The sequence below is a fragment of the Protopterus annectens genome, chromosome 2.part1 (genome assembly GCF_019279795.1).
Source record: "Protopterus annectens isolate FY-2018-M chromosome 2.part1, PAN1.0, whole genome shotgun sequence".
Taxonomy (NCBI): Eukaryota; Metazoa; Chordata; order Ceratodontiformes; family Protopteridae; genus Protopterus; species Protopterus annectens.
The window spans coordinates 933,856,197-933,875,825 of record NC_056729.1 but is presented as its reverse complement, the minus strand read 5'-3'; the positions used below and the strand labels follow the sequence as shown (position 1 = coordinate 933,875,825).

The following is a 19,629-nucleotide window of genomic DNA, read 5'->3' as shown; positions in this document are numbered from 1 at the left end:
TTAGTCAGGTTCATGACATGGGCATAGCCATTGTGTTGTGAGATATTCTTTAAGGTTGTTTTTGAACTGATTGTGGGAGGTTGTAAGTCTTAGGTAGTTTGGCAGGGAGTTCCATGGGTAAAACAGAAAGGTCTCAACGTAAAAGAATTTATGAACACCTTTATGCCATACAAACCCACAACAACAACAATGCCTGAGTACCCTGTCACAGGACTACACTTATGAAACACCAAATGTCAGGCTTTCATAATGTAAAGTTTCATCCTCACTCCATTTTGCCAGCATTTGTTCCTTGTTGTGAACATATGCACTAGCCCCTATGTGCAAGCTTGATATTTGAAGACCGGGTCCAATAAAGTTTATTTGCTGAATCCCTTCTGTGTGGTAGCGCACTGCATACATTGCCAGGAAGCAATCACAAGGCAAGAGGTAAGCAGTAGGCTACCCACCCCACCATTATCTCACAACAAGATAACTATCCTAGGACTGTTATTTCCTATTCCAAATGTCTATTCCAAGCAGCCTTAACCTAGTCCTGATTCGGTGAGCCACACAGACAAGGTGTCCACTGTTTGTTTTCCATACCACTGTGCATAACATTTTTTTCAGAACAGTATTTGTTTTTAATTACTATATCTAATGAAATTTGGTTAACACTTCACACAGTACTGCAGATAAATCAACTATACCCCATAATAAATGCATGCAACAAGTTTAATTGTTTTAAATAATTTCAAGCTCACGTGTCTTCAGAATCTGAATGACCCTCTTCCTTAAGCTGTTCTTCTTCTATGTCCTCTATTTCAAGATTGTCCGCATGAGTTTCCGTAATGTTGGGAACATCAACAATTGTCCTGAAAAGTTTGCTGAGGTCTGGAAGTGAGCAAGTTCTCAACATCTTAAAAAAAAAAAAAAAATTGTCAGACCCTGATATGGGTATCTTGCTCCTATTACCAATGTTATTTTCAATGGAGTTTTTTTTCCCCTACTCTTTTGCAGTTTTGCATCTATCTATAAAATTACAACTATGTATGAACACAAGAATGGGGTCTAAGCTATTAACAGTGCTACAGAAAGCCTTTAATTTCTGTAACTGTAGGTATCCAAGACAAGTAAAATGCTGCTTAAGGACACTTGTGTTTTGCAGGACTGCTTAATATTAGATAGCAGTACCAAGGTAAGTATATGCCGTTTAGACTGTAAAGACAGTCTGGTAAATGCAGTATTCCATTTGGACAGATGGACAACAACTAAAAGATACACTTATACAGTGTCAGTCGATTTATGAGGGGATGCTCCTCAGTGGGTGTACAACTAGATTCATACTCTCTTTTATTCCATTGTTTTTCTCTGATGCTTCAGTGCTCAGGAGCAGCATGCACCCTAGACTGACACTCATTTTACAAGAACAGTGCATCTTGCCTCAAGCCTCCCAGTTAGCACCCAATCACAGGGGTAATGCATTTCTTACGTACCAGAAAAATAATGAATATCTGACATATTCATGCACTCACTTCTTACAAGAGACATATACATAGATGTGTATGTATACACACACACACACACACACACACACACACACACACACACACACACACACACACACACACACACACACACACAAATACATATACACACACTCTAGCCTGATTTACTGGGAAACTCAATAACAGTTGCTTGATGGAGGGATGCCCAAGCACAGTGGGGAGTGGGGTAACAGGAATAAACACAGCAACACCCAATCCATGTGAAAGACCAGATAAAACTCTCCATACAAAAAGGACATCAAACTCCAAGCTTCTGTAAGCAGACAAAATTAATTTCATCTCCACCAAATCAGTGCATTTGAGCAGGAGACATGCAAACCTGTTGACCATAAAAATTCAGATTTCATGAATGAAAGGGATTCTTTATAGGTGAAAGACAGTGAACTCAAACATAATGCAATATATTTTACTGAAACAACATAGATTTTGTAATTACTCAATCTTTCTGGCTGCACAAGCCTTTCATCTGGAACAAGATACTTCTCTTTCGACTGTTCCCGTTAGGGGTCGCCACAGCAGATAATCTGTTTCCATTTATTTCTGTCCTCTGCATATTCCTCTGTCACACCAACTACATGCATGTCCTCTCTCACCACGTCCATAAACCTTATCTTAGGCCTTCCTCTTTTCCTCTTACCTGGCAGCTCCATCCTTAGCATCCTTTTCCCAATATACCCATCATCCCTCCTCAGCACATATCCAAACCAACGCAATCTCGCCTCTCTGACTTTGTCTCCAAACCGTCCAACCTGAGCTGAACCTCTAATATACTGATTCCTAATCCTGTCCATCCTTGTCACACCCAATGCAAATCTTAACATCTTTAACTCTGCCACTTCCAGCTCTGACTCCTTATCTGGAATAAGATACTGATGGTTAGAAAAAGGTGCTCAAATATCCATATGTGCTTAGAAAGGGAAGTACATCACTTCAAATTGGCTAAAAAAGCACACAAAAAATGCCAGTGAGGAGACAGAAAGTGCAGCTTGTATGTTAAGTATGACTTTACACTTCAGTGTGTGTATTTGGGAGAGAGAGAAAGAGAGATTATAAGAGACAAAAGTACAGTTTTGTACCTACCATAAATGTAGATGTTCGAGTGTTCACCCTGCTGCAGTCATCACACTTGGGTTATCCTGTCGTCAGGCGGTCCCGCAGTCGGCCGGAATTCCAAAGTCTTGGTCCGGCGTCGGTTGCTGTCGCTTCTTCCCTGATGTCAGTGCGCCAGGGGTATATATAACGCATCTGACGCCATTTTCTTCAGTTTTTCTTGCCCCAGATGTCAGGTGCCCCCAAATAGGTGGTCAGTAATTAGTACCAAATGAAGTAATTATTGCACAAACACAAAATCCCTCCAGCTATAAGCAAATACATCAGGAAGGTATTGTAGAGATTTAACCAGTTAGATCAGAGGGGATGGAGGGAGAGTAACCTGGACTGCAGCAGGGTGAACACTCGAACATCTTATGGTAGGTACAAAACTGTACTATGTTCATCGTGTTACCCTGCTGCAGTCATCACACTTGGGTAGAATCCCAAAGCTATGGATGGGTGGAGGAGTTATAGAGAAAGCTAGAAGGCCCTGCAGAACTGCAGTGGCAAAGCCAGCCCTAGTCTTAGAGTAAAGCGGTAAGTGATAGCATTTGGTAAAGGTGTGTACTGAACTCCAAGTTGCAGCTTCCAAAATCTCCTTGGTTGGAACCCCCCTGAGGAAGGCTGTAAATGTAGCCGTTTCCCTGGTAGAGTGGGGCCTAATAGTAGCAGGAACTGGTTTTCCATGATGGGTATAGCAAAAATGAATGCAATATCCTATCCATTTGGAAATGGTTTGTTTTGATATAGCCTTCCCTTGTAAAGCTGTAGCATAGGATACAAAGAGCTGGTCAGATTTTCTGAAAGCCTTAGTTTTATCCAAGTAGTAAAGAAGTTGCCTGTGAATGTCCAAGGAATGCAGGAGTCTTTCTCCTTTATTCTGTGGGTTTGGGAAGAAGGTGGGTAAATGAATGGTTTGATTTAAAGACACACTGGAAACCACCTTAGGCATGAAGGAAGAATTAGTTCATAGAGAAACTCTGTCTTGATGGAAAATGAGGAAAGGTTCCACTGCCATTAGTGCCTGCAGCTCTGAGACTCTTCTAGCTGAAGTTATTGCTAGCAGCAGGGCAGTCTTCCATGACAGGAACTGTAGATCTGCAGAGAAAGCTGGTTCAAAGGGAGGTAGCGTAAGTTTTTCCAGAACAAAATTTAGGTCCCATGTTGGTGTAGGTGATCTCCTGGGGGGCCTAATGTTTTCTGCCCCTCTGAGGAACTGCCTTAGAAGTGGATGCGAAAATAAGGGTGGTTCCGTGTTGTAGTGGGCTGAAATAGCTGATGCATGGATTTTAATGTAAGAAAAAGTAAGTCCTTTGTGCAACATCTCAGTTAAATATTGTAGAATCTGAGGCATGTGAGGCTGTAGTGTGTTTTGGCCTTTAGCTTGGTTCCAGGCACAAAACCTTTTCCATTTGTCCGAATAGGCCTTCCTGGTGCTGGGCCTCCTGGCTTCCAGAATAACATCCATAACTGCTTGGGAAAGAGGAGCTGACTGGATGTTTAGGTGATTTGCCATGCAGCCAGATTTAAGGTTTTTAGCTGGCTGTGAAGAATCTGATTGTTTTGCTGTGTGAGTAAATGGGCAATTTGTGGTAAAATCCAAGGTGGGCCCTGGGCCAAATTCCTCAATAGTGGATACCAGTGCTGGCGTGGCCAGTCTGGGGCTATGAGTATCAGTCGTGGTCTCTCCTTTCTGAAGCACCTTTGTGAGGAGAGGCAATGGAGGGAAGGCATATACTGTCAGGCTTTTCCAACTGAATGAGAGTGCGTCCACTTTCCAAGCTTGATGGTGAAGTGTCCTTGTACAAAATTTTGTTAGTTGATAGTTTTGAGGACTGGCAAACAGGTCTATGTCTGGAAGGCCCCATTTTTGAGTTATCATTGCAAATACTTGTGGATCCAGTTTCCACTCATGGGGATCCATGATGTTTCTGCTGAGGTCATCTGCCAATGTGTTCTTTTTTCCTGGCAGGAATTGAGCTTGTAACTGAACTTGGTAAGCCAGAGCTGTGTTCCACAAGGTCATTGCTTGCCTGCATAGAGGGTAGGAGTGTGTACCCCCTTGTTTATGTACCACATTACTGTGGTATTGTCCGTCCTTATTGTAAGTTGTCCTGGATGTAATAGATTCTTGAAGACTGTCAGAGCATTCTGTACAGCTAGCATCTCTTTTTGATTGATGTGCAAATTCCTTTGATCTGCAGTCCATACGCCTTGAACGCACTGTCCTGCCATGTGTGCCCCCCAGGCATAGTCCGATGCATCTGTTGTCATAGTTTGCCTGGCTGGGGGCAAGGTGAAAGGCTGACCCTTATTGAGGTGACATGCCAGTGACCACCATAGAAACTCCTGTTGTAGGCAGGGAATGAGAGATATCATTGTGTCCAAGCTGTGGCTGTGTTGAGACCATATGCTTTTTAGGTACCACTGTAATTTCCTCATATGCAGCTTTGCAAATGGTATTAGTAGTATGCAAGATGCCATGAAGCCCAAGGCCTGCAGAATTTTTCTTGCAGGTAGGTGGGTCTTTGTTGCCATTGTTTTGAAATATTGAGTCAGTTGTAGTTGTTTGTCTGGCGTCAGATAAGCCTTCTGGGCCGTTGTATTCAAGCTGGCACCCAGGAATGTCATATTTTGTGAGGGTACTAGTTTTGATTTCTTTTCATTTACTGTGTACCCCAGGCAACTTAGAAGATGTTTTACAAAAGCCAGATGTTGTAAGAGTATGTCCTTGCTTTCTGCTTGGATGAGGCAGTCGTCCAGGTATGGGTATATTTGAATTCCTCTTTGTCTGCAGTATGCAATTACTGGTGCCAGGCATTTTGTGAAGACCCTGGGCGCAGTAGATAAGCCAAAGGGCAGTGCAGAGAATTGGTAATGGGTTGAACCTGCAATGAAACGGAGGTATCTTCTGCAACTTTGTCTGATAGGGACATGCAGGTATGCCTCCTTGAGGTCCAACGTTACTAGCCATGCTTTCTTGCCCAACATGGGAAGAAGCTGCTGTAGTGTTAGCATCTTGAATTTGGGTACTTGTAAGAAGGTGTTTAGAATTGAAAGGTCCAGAATTGGTCTCCAGTCATTGTCCTTTCTGGGAACTAGAAAGAGTCTTGAGTAAAATCCTTGGCCTTGCTCTCGAGTAGGTACCAGTTGAATGGCTCTCATGTCCATGAGAGCTGTAATTTGTCTTTGTGCCTCTGCCCATTGATTTTGTGACAGGTTTGGCATTCCTCTTTTCATTGGCAAGGTGTGAAAATGGAATCTGTATCCTCGTGAAATTATGTCTAGGACCCATTTGCCCTTTGTGACAATGTGCCAGTTGTCTGAAAAAAGTGCGAGTTTTCCTCCCAAGGGGGCTGCCAAGAGAGTGTTGCTTGGCCAGATGAGGTGCAAGTCATTGAGTTTGCCTTCTGGAAGTTTGGGACCGGTCTTCTCTTCCCTTCTGTGCTGCAGTGCCACATTGTCGAGGTTTGTACTGGGCTTGTGGTTGTCTTCTGCCTCTTGGACGTCTGTATTTACCCCGCTGTGGTCTGTCAATAGCTGGAAAGGACCAATTTATTGTTGGCCAATTTCTGCTGAAGCGAGGGGGCTGTACCTGTAGGAAATCTTTGACTGTCGGCATAGATATTGCCTTATCCTCCATTTTATTTAAGACGTCTTCTGCTTTAACTCCAAAAAGAACACCCTGCTGTAAGGGAGCATCTAGAAGCTTTGCTTTAACATGATCGGGCAGAGTTTGTTCCTTTAACTAAGCATGCCTATGTATAACAGACCTAGTGACAGCTGCTCTGCAGGAAGCCTCCAAAGAATCAAACCCACATTGTAAAGTATGTTTGCCCACCTGTTCAGTTGCATGCAACAGATCCTGCATTTCTTTCAATTCAGACTGTTGAGGGAGTGTGCTCATTTTTTGTTTTAACTTTGACATTAGAAATTGCTGATATTTTAGCATGTGAAACTGGCAGTTTAGTGCCCTCATAGCTAGAGTGGCTGAGGTGTAAACCTTTTTCCCCCACCTGTCTAGTGCTCTGGAGCCCCTTTCAGAGGGTACAGGATTTTTTGCCATAGAAGCCTTAGCCCCTTTGGGACCCTGGGAGACAACAGGACTTTTATAAAGAAATTTGTGGGAATCAGGAACTCTATAGTATCTGTCAGGTTTGGCCAGAGCAGGAGGCAGAGAATCTGGGTTCAAACTGGATTCTAAGTAAACATCATCCACAGTGTCTAAAACTGGGGGGATGGCAAGTGGTCTGTGCTGGGGGAGTAAAAGAAACTCTCTGAGCCTTTTCTTTGCGTCAGAGTAGTCCTGACCTTCCCAGTGAAAATGTTCCCTCATAGTGTGTAAAGTTTCCCCAAAAGAGTAGTCTTCAGGAGGAGAAGCTGAGGGAATAGAATCCTCAGCATCAGAATCTTCATAAGGGGAGAAGGAATAATCTTGGTCCTCAGAGGAGCCTGAGGAAATAGACACTTGTTCAGAGGAGGCATAATCTTCCTCTTGTCTAGACCTTGTATCGGGAAAGGGTTGGGAACCCCTGATTAAAGAGATCAAATCTTCAGCCATTTTGAGCATCTGTTTCTTAGACATGGGCCCTTGAACAGGGGACTGAAGTGCAGTCTTTTTAGGTTTAATAGGAGTCTTAGTCTTAGGATACGTTTTTATGGTGAGCATCGTCGGTCTGAAGACACCTTCAGAAACCGAAGGTGTTTCTGCAGGACCGACATCTTTTTCAGCAGTGTCGTCGGTAGGAGCTAAACAAAATGGCTGCGTCAGCCTAGTACTTTCCACCAAAAGTTCCGAAGCAGTCTCGGGTTCCAGATCTGTGGTAGTCAGGGGCTGCGTCGGAGCCTCACCGGAGACCGGACCAGCCGAGGCCTCGGAGTCTGGCTTGGGTCTAGGCTGCCTGTCCTTATCCTTGCGGTTTTTTGTGCACGCCGGTAGTCGGTTGCTCCAACGGCATAGTGTAGTTAAATTTTCTACCGAAGAAGTGTCGTGCAAAATCAAAGCGTCTTTTTATAGTACGCTAATTAAACCTAGCACAAAAATGACAACTAGTGACGTCGTGGTCTGGGACTAGGCAAGGTATGCAGTAATAATGAAAATCCTTATGAGGTATTTGTTTCCCACAAGAAATACAATTGCTAACTTTTTCTGACATCGGTCTGAGGCAAGAAAGGTTTCCCCAACAAGGTACTTAACTTTATTGAAGACTTCGGATCTGAAATTCGACTTCGAAAAAATCAGGAGTCGGCCAACCGGCACTTGCGAACTGCTTCTGCTTCGGGCACCGCGCGACAAGAAAGACTAAAGAAAATGGTGTCGGATGCATTATATATACCCCTGGCGCACTGACGTCAGGGAAGAAGCGACAGCAACTGACGCCGGACCAAGACTTTGGAATTCCGTCCGACTGCTGGACCGCGTGACGACAGGATAACCCAAGTGTGATGACTGCAGCAGGGTAGCACGATGAACATCAGTAGAAAACAAGATCATGCCCTGCTATAAAAATCAAATTTATGTAACAGAATCTGTGTTCATTTAGTAAAGATACAGCAAGAGACTTTTTAATGAAAAAAAAAAAATTATAATACAACAGATATGTAAGGAGATTAGTTAAATCTAAAGAAGAAAAATGAAAGTTATGTACTTACCATAACGATAGATCCATATTGTCTGACTTTCATCCAATTGAATTATGGGTTGTTGAATCAAGCTTCTCAGTTCCACAGCTCTGAATCCTCCCCTACCCATAATTCCCTCCACTCCACCTCAGATCAAGTTTGCCCCAGTAAGATAATATATATTATTTATGTTCAAGACTAATTCTACCATATAGGAAAAAATGGGTAGTACTGGATGGCAGTCAGTAAGGACTGCTCACAGACAGGGTGTGTCAGAAAAACTACCAGGTTATTGGAAGCCCATTTGTGCTAGTTTGGAAGGGGGCAGGAGAGAGGTTGAAATGAAAGAAAAGGAGACAGCATGGATCTATAGTTATGGTAAGTACGTAACATTTGTATCCAATGTTGTCTATTTTTGTCTGATTCAACTATGGGACAGATTCCCAATCTTTTATACCTGGAAGGTATCATGGAAGAACATTCCTGCGAATGGTGGAAACAAAGGAGGAGCATGATCTGGACTCTACATCCAGTCTGTAGTGAGATACAAAGGTGCAAACTGTTGACAAAGTTGCTGCAGCACAAATATCATCAGTAGGTAGTCTACTAGAAAATGCTGCTAACAAGGCTATTGCCTTTGTAGAATAAGCCTTAAGTTTAGATTATAAACGCAAGCCCTTTTTATTATAAACAAAATAAATGTAGTGTGATAAACTGTACAGAGTAACCTTACAAACTCATTTGCCTAATCTATGCTTTGAGAAAGCAACAAAACTGATCAAACATCCTGAATGGCTTGGTCCTATGAAGACAGAAATGACGATGAAGGTCCAGCATACATAAAATGTATTCACCTTTGTTTGAGAATTTGGGGAAAAAGACTGGTAGGTTTGTTGACTAGTTTAAGTTAGCCTTCGATACCTCATTAGGAAGAAAAGATTTGTTACTTCTCAAGGAAGTCTTTGTGAAGAAACAGATAGCGAGACTTGCAAGAAAGCGCTTGTATCACTGAAATCCATCTGGCTGACATAACAGTCTCCAGGAAAATTGCCTTCCAAGAGAGAAACTTCAAATTAATTGATGCTGCTGGTCCAAAGGGTGGCTGAGTCGATGTCTGTAGCATGATAGCAATATCCTAGGTAAGTACTAGATCTCTCTCTTCCTCAGTGACTGCATCTGTGGAAGGATCATGGCAAAGTAACGGCTGCATTTCATGGTAAGGTAAGATGCAAAGAGATCACAGCAAGGTTGGCCCAAGTGACAGGAAGTCAAGGTTGTCATTGCTGGATTCAGGGACCACTTGTGAGGTGTTAAGATAGTTTTGCTCAATTTGTCCATTAGCACAGTGGATGTCCTCGGTATGTGTGTTGCAGTCAGAAAGCAATGAGAAGACAGCACCCATTGCCATACTCTCGTGGCCTCTCGACATACAGGATATGAGCATGTTCCTCCCAATTTGTTGCTATACGAGAATACAGACATGTTACACCACCAGAAGATATTTCTAGTGCTGGACATGAGAACTCCCTTCCTACTCCGCTTCCTAACCAGGAAGCCTATAAAAACCTAGCCACTTTTCAACGGACTGGGGCAATACCTAAAACCTTGCCCTCAAAAGGGGAAAATGATCAGCGTTTTTTACCATATCCTATCAAAAAGTTCGGAGAAAGAAGAGGGCGTTTAAACAGCTGGGACAAGCGAAAGAGAAAACATTCCGAAGAAGGGCAACAGCACAGACAACGTCGCAGACAATAGACTGTTTATTTTTTAATTTATCGAGGTTAGTACTGTCTCCTTCAGATGTATCCCTTTTGAATAAAGGGCTTACATTTATACCTTCCCAAGGAAGTGATTTACATGCACTATGTGTGGACATTAGACTTTTTGCTAGAAATGTAGCCCTTAAATTAATGTTTGGTAGTAAAGATGGTTTAGCTTCTAGTGTGCATTATGTTGCTCCACCCTTTAAAGCAAAAAGTGTTTTTTCACCCCCCCCCCCCCTTCCAACTCATTTAGAGTGCTTTGTTAGAATATGTGAGAATGATTTCTATGAGTATTTCTATGGCAACAAAAAGAAATGTACATATTATAATATGAGTAAGAATGAAAGTTTGTCATTGAAATCTCTGATACAGAATGATTCAATACGTATTAGACCTGCTGACAAAGGAGGGGGGCTTGTACTGTTTAATGCTGATGATTACATTTCTCTTATGCTAGACATGCTTGCTGATGATAAAACCTATAGGTTGATTTCTCTTGAAATCCTGTATGAGTTTCATAAAGTGATAGATGATTGTTTGTATGACATGCTTATGTGTCGACAACTTGACAAGGATTTGTTTGACTATTTTCATAAAGAACATGTACAAATACCTATCATCAAGGGCCTTCCCAAGATGCATAAAAATATTCATCCCCCACCCATGCACCCGATTGTTTCAGGGGATGGCTGGGCTACAGATAACATCTCTATTTTTCTGGAGAAGACCCATCGACTTCTAGTTGTTGAAATACCAACTATTCTGAAGGCTACATACCAGCTGTTAGAGGTGTTAGAAAGTTTGGATACAGTCTTTGTGATAGGTAAGCATCTATTGATTACCCTTGATGTGAAAAATCTTTTTACCTGCATTCCTAATGACACAGGAATTCAAGCCATCAGGGAACTTATGCTTACTAATACTGCATTTAGCAATGACAAACAAATCCTCATTTGTCAGTTGTTAGAACTAGTACTATCTTACAATGTTTTTTCATTCAGAGGCCTAATATACCATCAAAAATGGGGAGTGGCAATGGGCACCTCGTGTGCCAATACATATGCCAATCTGGTGATGCATCACTGGGAAACACAACATATGTTCAACCATGATCTGTACCAGAAAGTTGTCATCTACAGGAGGTTTGCAGATGACATACTGATTGTATGGGCTGGATCAAGATATGAATTTGAAAGCTTTCTTATACATCTAGAGAGTACCAGTGATTTTCTGAGATTCACTCTAGAGACATCCCCCACTGAAATTAATTTTTTGGACATAACATTGTCCATAAAAGAAGGCAGGTTGATCTCGACCTTATATAGGAAAGCATGTTGGAAAAATATGCTTTTATCTTTTGACAGCATGCATCCCAGGCATACGTTCCCTGGGATCGTCAGGAGTCAGTTCACCAGGATAGCAAGGCTGTGTAAGAATGAAACGGCAAGGTATATGGAAGCTAACATAATGCAAGATCTGTTCTTACAAAGGGGCTATGATCGAAATATGGTAATGAGAATTAGATCTGAAATTTTGAGTGAGGATAGGCCTATTGTACCTAGCAATATCTTTTGTCGAGCACCAAAAATAGATTTCAAGGACATCAAGGATGACATCAGGATTACCATCACTTACACCAATGACAATAGGTCACTGAAAAATATTATATGTAACAACTGGAAGTTGTTGACTGTAGATGATCAGACTAGGAGTTTAGTGGGGGATAAACCCAAATTTGCCTATAGGAACCATAAAAATCTTAAAAGACTGCTATGCCATAATCCAACAGCAGATGTTGATGTAGGGTTGAACACCATATGTAAGGTGGGCACATATTCATGTGGGAAATGTAACATGTGCGGATATATAACTAAAGATCAGGTTTTTGTTCTTCTATTTGAACTTCACATTTATACCTAGGTTCTATGCTTCCTGTGACACTGAAAGCGTCATATATTTAGCAAATTGCAATACATGTAGGACTCACCAAGAGAAAGTTAAAACAAAGAATGTATAACCACATTTATGACATTAGACAGCATAAAGAACAGAATGCGCTAGCAAGACATCTTATGGCATACATTGAACATGCCTTTAACTTCAGAGTCCTACAAATAGTTAAGCACAGCATCAGGGGGGGTGACCACATGAATTTGTTAGAGAATATTGAATTACAATGGATCTTTAAATTAAGGGCTCACTTACCCCCAGGTATTAATCAATATGTATCTATCAGACCAGAGCTTAAAAGCAGATAGTGTTCTCTATACCTAATGTACATTTTATGGCATGGCAGGCAAGGTTCTTTTGTTTTTCTTAATGGCATAGATTGCCATATATTTTATTGTTATTCTATCTATGATGTTTATATATTGGTATTTTTATTTTTACATGTTTGGAGTGTTTTATCACCCACACCTTTTATACATATACAGTTTTTATATGTATTTTATTTTATAGTACAGATCTATTGAGCATGTACATGTATTTATAGAGTTTTGTGATTTCTTTACCTCTTTTTAACATTGGAATAGTAGATAGGTAGGCAAGCATTGTGCCTTTAAAATTAGAGGTTTCATTGAGTAGTTGATTGTTTAATTAGCTTGCATTAAAAGCTTGATTGAGTTGTACTTATTGTATATAAACCCATTGCTCTTATGATTAAATAGATCTGAAGAAGCTTGTGTTACAACACGCGAAAGCGCTTATCTTTTTGTCTGCAGTGTTTTAATAAAGAGACCTTGATTTTCGAAGCAGTGGATTTTCGTATTTTTACAGGATTTTTGCTGTGGTGAGCCTACCGGTGTTGTTTTTTTATATATTTTTTTTTATAATACAGACATGTTGTGTAACTGTACAGATATCATAGCCATGTGGAGGACATCCTGAAATGCCTGCAATGCTAGGACTGCCCTCATGTCCAAGTTATTGATGTGAAGGTTGACGTCTGTTTGCGACCAACTACCTTGGACAGTCTTCCCTTCAAAGTGCCCCCACCACTCTAGGTGGGAATTTTTATCCATCAGGATATGTGCTTATCTGTACAGCCAAGTCAGACAAATTTTTGTATGTAGTGGATGAAGGCTTTGGGACCATTGCACTGCTAGTGTCCACTGAAGCACTCTCATGCAAAATCTGGCTAATTGAACCATGAGGATTGTAGAAGTCACTAGGCTTAAGCAGCAGATAATTTGTTTTGCTGGAGAGAAGGGTAATGTAGAAATTGAGTGGTAGTGAGGCGCAGGGAGAGTACCTGGAGTGGGAAGATATGGCAATCTGTAAACTTGAATCCTGGTGGTATCCTACAAATTCTATCTCTTGATGTCGGGTAAGATGACTTTTGTTTAGGTTGACTGTGATTATTATATCTTGATCAGATGGAGCAGAAGCAATAACAGGTCACTGGAGGTAGCAGTTAGCAGCCAATCGTCAAGGTACGTGGAAAAAATGGATCCATGGAAGGCAGAAATGCTCTGCTACCACTGCCATCATCTTAATAAACACCCTTGGGGAATCTCCTTGAATACTTCTCTGTCTTTTCATGATACCTCCTTGAGATCTGTAGAGCACATCCAAATGTCCTTCCTCAGAAGAGGTAAAAATGGACTGAATTGTGATAATTCGGAAGCTTGTCTGTTTCACATATTAGTTTAAGTGACTCAAGTCCAAGATGAGATGAGGTCCCCTATTTTCTTGGATACTAAGTGTTGCTCGTCTAGTCAGGATGAAGTAGATGAACATTGTGGGTTCTTGTTCAGGCAACTTTATTATATAAAAACACATCATACATGAGAATGGGTAACTTCAACTTATAAACAAACTAGCTATCATACACACATATGTTCACTCTCTGGTTGTACTTTCAAAATGGCATTAAAGCTAGCACGTGCTTGCTATTTATATGCATAAACAGACCTTGGAAATGCTTCTTAAAGGTAAAACACATGTTATTCTACATCCTCCCCCTTTGAGAAATGAGTCATGCATTATTGACGACACTGACTGACATGCAATTAATACAGAAATAATTTTCATCATGCAATTATACAGAACTAGATATATATATATATATATATATATATATATATATATATATATATATATATGTATGTATACACAACTAGGTCCAAGTTGATGTGCATTTCACATCAGGTCTTGAAATATGACCAAATCAGTATCATAGAAATTGGGATCAGGTTTAGCAAATGGGATCGTCTCTGCCTACTGTTAACCCTTACGGACATCAGCACCATCATCAGGGGCAGTTGTAGGAGTCAAGACACATACTGGAAGAGGAACACTGTCTGGATTGCTCTGAGATTTAGAGTCTACATCACAGGAACAATGCTGTAATATCGGTTCTCCTATAGGAAGAAGATGTCTACGACTTCTCCTGTACTCCACACGCTCAGATTTTACAAAATAGTATCTCAGCTCTGCACATATACTTTTAACTTGACCAAGCCGGTTGAAACCTTTCACTGTTTGTATCCTTACTGTCTCTCCTTCTTTCAACAGAAGAAGAAATCTGCTCGATTTGCCACAAATGGACTTCTAAAAAGAACGGTTTCTGAATAATTGGGCTCAGATTAGTTTGTTGTTTTTAGCCTTAGACCTCAATAAACTGGAACGGATAGGCAAAGTTGTTCTGGTTTGCTTGGATAGAAGTCTCTGAGCGGGTGAGCCAAGTATATCGTCACGGGGTACGTTTCTGAGAATGATTAAATTAAAAAAAACTTTAGTATTATCACTTTGACTTCTCTAGTAATTGCTTTGCACTCTGTACTGCACGTTCAGCTAGTCCATTTGATTGCAGATATTCTGGACTACTAGTAACATGTACAAAGTCCCACTCTCTTGCAAATGCCTGAAATGATTGACTGGCAAATTGGGTACCATTGTCAGATACAAGCTTCTATCAACTTCCATGGACTGAAAAATTATGCTTTAACTTGGTGGAAGTTAGGTTAGGTAGTAGACTGATCTCAAACCAATTTGAATAAGAGTCTACCAATACTAACTAATGTTGACCATTCCATTCAAATATGTCAGCGGCTACTATGGACCAAGGAAGTACAGAGACTTGACTTAGCTGATGTGGTTCTTTTTGCAAATGTGGTTTAGTACTACTGCATACTGAACAGGAGGAAAGTACTTAGTTTTTTTTGCAGTCCTCTTGTACTTCTTTTGGTAAATTTGGAACCTGGGTGACCACGATGCAAAATCTGGATATATTCTTGTTTTAAGGAAACCGAAACAACAATTTTAGGACCTTTGAATATAATGCCATCTTCCATCAACATTTCATCTCTGTAAGGAAAGTAAGGCTGCACTTCAGGTGGAACACTAGATTGCTTTGACGGCCATCCAGCATTGACGCAGTGATGGAGCTTTTGCAAAACTGGATCAGTCTTTGTATGATCTCTTAGCTCATCAAAAATTATGTGTGTCAAGCTGTTCTGTTTTATTTCTGGGTGATCTGGATAAAGTATTACCCAGATAAAGAAGTCTGACTTTTGTATAGACCATTTTGAAGTTGTACTTTTGCAATTTAAGCATCATTCCTTGTATTCTCAGTGGAGTTGAATGCATAGGCTTCTTTAAAATAGTAACCAGAGGTTGATGATCAGTTTCAATCTGAATTTCTCAACCAAAGATATAATCATGAAACTTGGAACAAGCAAACACTATTGCCAAAAGTTCTTTCTCGATTTGAGCAAATTGCATTTCAGTTTGACTTAGTGCTCTAGATGCATAGGCAACTGGCCTGCTCTCTTGAAGAATAACTGCACCTAAACCAAATTTTGAAGCATTGCAGGAGAGTTACTGGTTTGTTGACATCACAGTATCTTAATGTTGGTGGGGTAGCAATTTTCTGCTTAAGATCTTCAAATGCTTTCTGGTGCTGTTCTAGCACATAACATTTTTACGTGTGAGCTCTCTCAAAGGCACTGTCAACTCACTGATATCTGGTATAAATGTACCTAAATAATTGACCATACCAAGAAAACGTTGTAAAGCTTGTACATTATCCGGAGCTGGCATTTCAAGAAAGGCTGCTTGCTTGGACAGGTCTGGTCTCAAGCCAATGTTAGTAAATAAATGACCTACATATGTAACTTCAGGTAGTCTGAATTTGCATTCAAAGGATTGAGTTTTAAGTTCACTTCACGTATTCTGTCTATAACTCTCTTAAGATTTCTGTCATGCTCTGCTTCACCATTGCCTCCGACCAATAAATCATCTAATATTATGGCACAAGGATACCCTGAAATAATTTGCTCCATTGCACGCAGAAAGACTTTCCTTGCAGGATTTATTCCAAAAGGCATGCTTTGGAATCTATATCTTCCAAATGGGGTACTGAATGTAGTCAGTAATGAAGATTTGCGATCAAGCATCACTTGACAGAATGAACTCTTTGCATCCAAGACACAAAAAACAGTGGCATTCGGTATTAGAGCTTCAACCTCTTCAAATGAACACATGGGATGATGCAGGCTCTTTAATTATTTGTTCAAATATCTTGGGTCAATGCATATTCTGATTTCATCTGAGCCTTTTTTGTGAGCTGCTACCATGGTCAACACCCATTCAGTAGGTTCTGTAACTGGACAAATTACACCTTGCTGCACCATTTTATCCAACTGAGGTTTGACTTTATGCTGCATGGCTAGCAGAACCTTTCTTGCTGGTCTGACCACTGTACTGATCTCTGGGTCCAAATTCATAGAATACACAACTGGAAATCTGCCCAACTTCTCATCAAAAACATCAGCATATTTTGAAAAAATAGTGGCAGTGAAGCTGGAACTGGGACATGTACTTATCTGATGAACTTCTTTGGTAATAGAAAGCAGATTAATTCCCAAACTCTCTCTGAGGCAAAATAATGACTCCACAGGTCTTCGGACTACATAGAATAATAAGCTACAACAGTTCTTGGCCACATAACATGAAAGCACTACTCAGTTTTCGGTTTTAATTTCTTCACCTCCATAAGCAATAAGTTTTGTACAACTGGTCACATTTAGTTGTTTGTCAGCTCGCACTTTAGCAAAAGTATCTGCAGACATAACATTACACTTTGAACCAGCGTCTACTTTGAGCTCGGTGGATTTACCATTGATTTGGACAGTACAAAATATTTCATTTTTTGCCAATAAATACTGCATCTCTCCAGCCACCAATTACTGACACACCATCTACATAGAAAGCAGTATGTTGTAGGTATATTTGATCAATTTGCTTTTTCAAACGACCCTTCTTTACAACTCTGTGATGCTTACTTGATTTACAAAATCTTTGAAAATTATTCCATTTCTTACATTTGTGGCATTGCTGACCAAATGCTATGCACTTTTCTCTTTTAGACTCATGGTTGGCACCACAACCGTGACACTCAACAATAAAGCTCGACTTGAATTTTGCTGATTCACCCATGTACTGTACTGAGCATGCTCCTTTAACTGAACTTGGCCTTAGAACTTGCTGGACGATTATGAGACTTCCCAGGAAAACCCGCAGGCGCTGCTGCTGCCATGTGCTTAGATCTGCTTTTGATAGTCACACGTTGCACACCATCTACATTTGCTCTGGAGTCTGCTGAAACCATGCTCTTACAACTTGCAAGCATATTTATGTGCATTTCTGTAACTTTGTGGATTTGACAAAGCTCAATAGCTTTGCTCAATGTTAAATCCCTGCAACGAAGCAAAATCTTTCTCACAGCAGCACTATTAATACCACACACAAGCCTGTTCTTTATAAACCCATCTTTTAAATCACCAAACTTACACATTTTAGCTTTGTTTTTCAAGTCAGTAATATAAGCTGCAAAAGTTTTCCGTTGCTTTTGATATTTTGTGTAAAACAAATGCCTCTCCAATGTAACATTAGTCTGGGGGTTGCACATTTCTCTGAATTTTCACAACAAACATTTGGGGTCTTCCCTTGATTCAGTCTGCACAACAATACGAGTTTCACCTTCACCTTTATACACTGCTAGTGCAAATACAAATGAACGTTCCCTTTCAAAGGCCTGTGATCCTGCCAGATTTCGCAAAATGAATGCCTTGATGAGTGCATCTTTATCAGAATAAGCTGCTTGTATAAATATATTGTAGCCTTGCTCAAATATTCTCCAATTCTCTGCAATATTCTGATCCAGTACAAGTGGTGACAGTTTTCGAAATCCATCTGCCATATTAACACATCTCAATGAAGACTTTTGCAAGTATGGACGAACACACACACTTACACATATACCAGAAATTTATGCTAGTACTTGTAACTATGCCCAATAACACAACAAGCCTCTGTACAACTGACCTTTGTGAAATAAGTTTCCCGGGTACCATATTCTTAAAATCACTTTACTGTGAAAGTCACTTATCATTTTAAGAAACATTTCAAATAACTGCACTGTGTGAATAAACTGCGCAGAAGAAGCTGAGATCAAGAAACATTTTGAAGTAACTGCACTTTGTGAATAAACTGTACACAGCACACAAAGTTCCCCAAAAGGGATGCGCTTTGATAAATAACTGTACAGTGCAAGAAAGACTCTGTAATGGCAACACTCTGCGAATTGACACACCCATGCACAAGAAACTTTTCAAAATTGATGTATTTGACTGCACTTCACGAAATAGTTGCACACAACAAACTCTTCGGAATAAATGTACAGTAATAAACATTCACTGTAAGCACTTTTATACACACACAAACTCTGAATAACAGTAGTTCTGCCTTGAATAGCTTCAGCCAATGCAAAACAGTAGTTTATACTAAAACACAGTAATTTGCCAAAACATATGCAGTCACCTTGCTTTACTTATGCTTAATGTGCTCTTTTTGCCCTTTATTACATTCATTTTGCTCATTTAATCTCTTTTCATGCCCATTACACTTTCTTGTGCTTGTTTTAACTGTAAACATGCTTGATTTACTTTGAACTTGCTCGTTTTGCAATTCTGAGGTAATTCTGAACTCTTTACATCCTTTTCTGATGCTCATTTTATCCCACAACTTAATTTCAAAGATGTTGTTTGATTAATGACTTTTTATGGTTCTCGTTTGCTTAATAAACAATTCCATGCTATTCGTTTGCTTAATAATGCATTTTGTGCCCATGTAATGCTCTGTTTTACCTTTTTTAATAAATAAATCATTTCCGCAAGTTTTCATTACCTTTAGCTCGTTTCTGGCCCTTTATATGCTCTTGGTTTACTTAGTTTGCCTTCACATTAACTCTGTACCTCGTGGCTCTGGAAAGCAGTTGCTGGAATCCTGGTTCTGACACCATGTCACTCATCTAGTCAGAAAGTAGTAGACAAACACTGTGGGTTCTTGTTCAAGCAGCTTTATTATATACAAACATCAAAAATGAGGCTAAGTAACTAACTTAAAAGCAAACTAGCTATCATACACATAGATGTTCACACTCTGGCTGTAGTCTCAAAATGGCACTGAAGCTAGCACGTGCTTGCTATTTATATGCACGTACAGACCTTGGAAATGCTTCTTAAAGGTACAACCCACATGTCATTCTATACTAGTAATCATCTGCAGTAGACTTTAGGCTCAACTGGTCTTCATGGACC

The 19,629-nt window shown here is 40.3% G+C and overlaps 1 protein-coding gene across 1 annotated transcript in view; it reads right to left on the bottom strand.

The window, feature by feature from the left end:
* NEK1 (NIMA related kinase 1) overlaps positions 1–19,629 on the bottom strand; it is a gene marked incomplete in the record, with an annotated part of 3,475,820 nt that overhangs the window by 312,173 nt on the left and 3,144,018 nt on the right. The window contains 1 exon segment of the mRNA XM_044062568.1: positions 744–898. Within this exon segment, the coding sequence (XP_043918503.1) occupies positions 744–898 (155 nt within the window).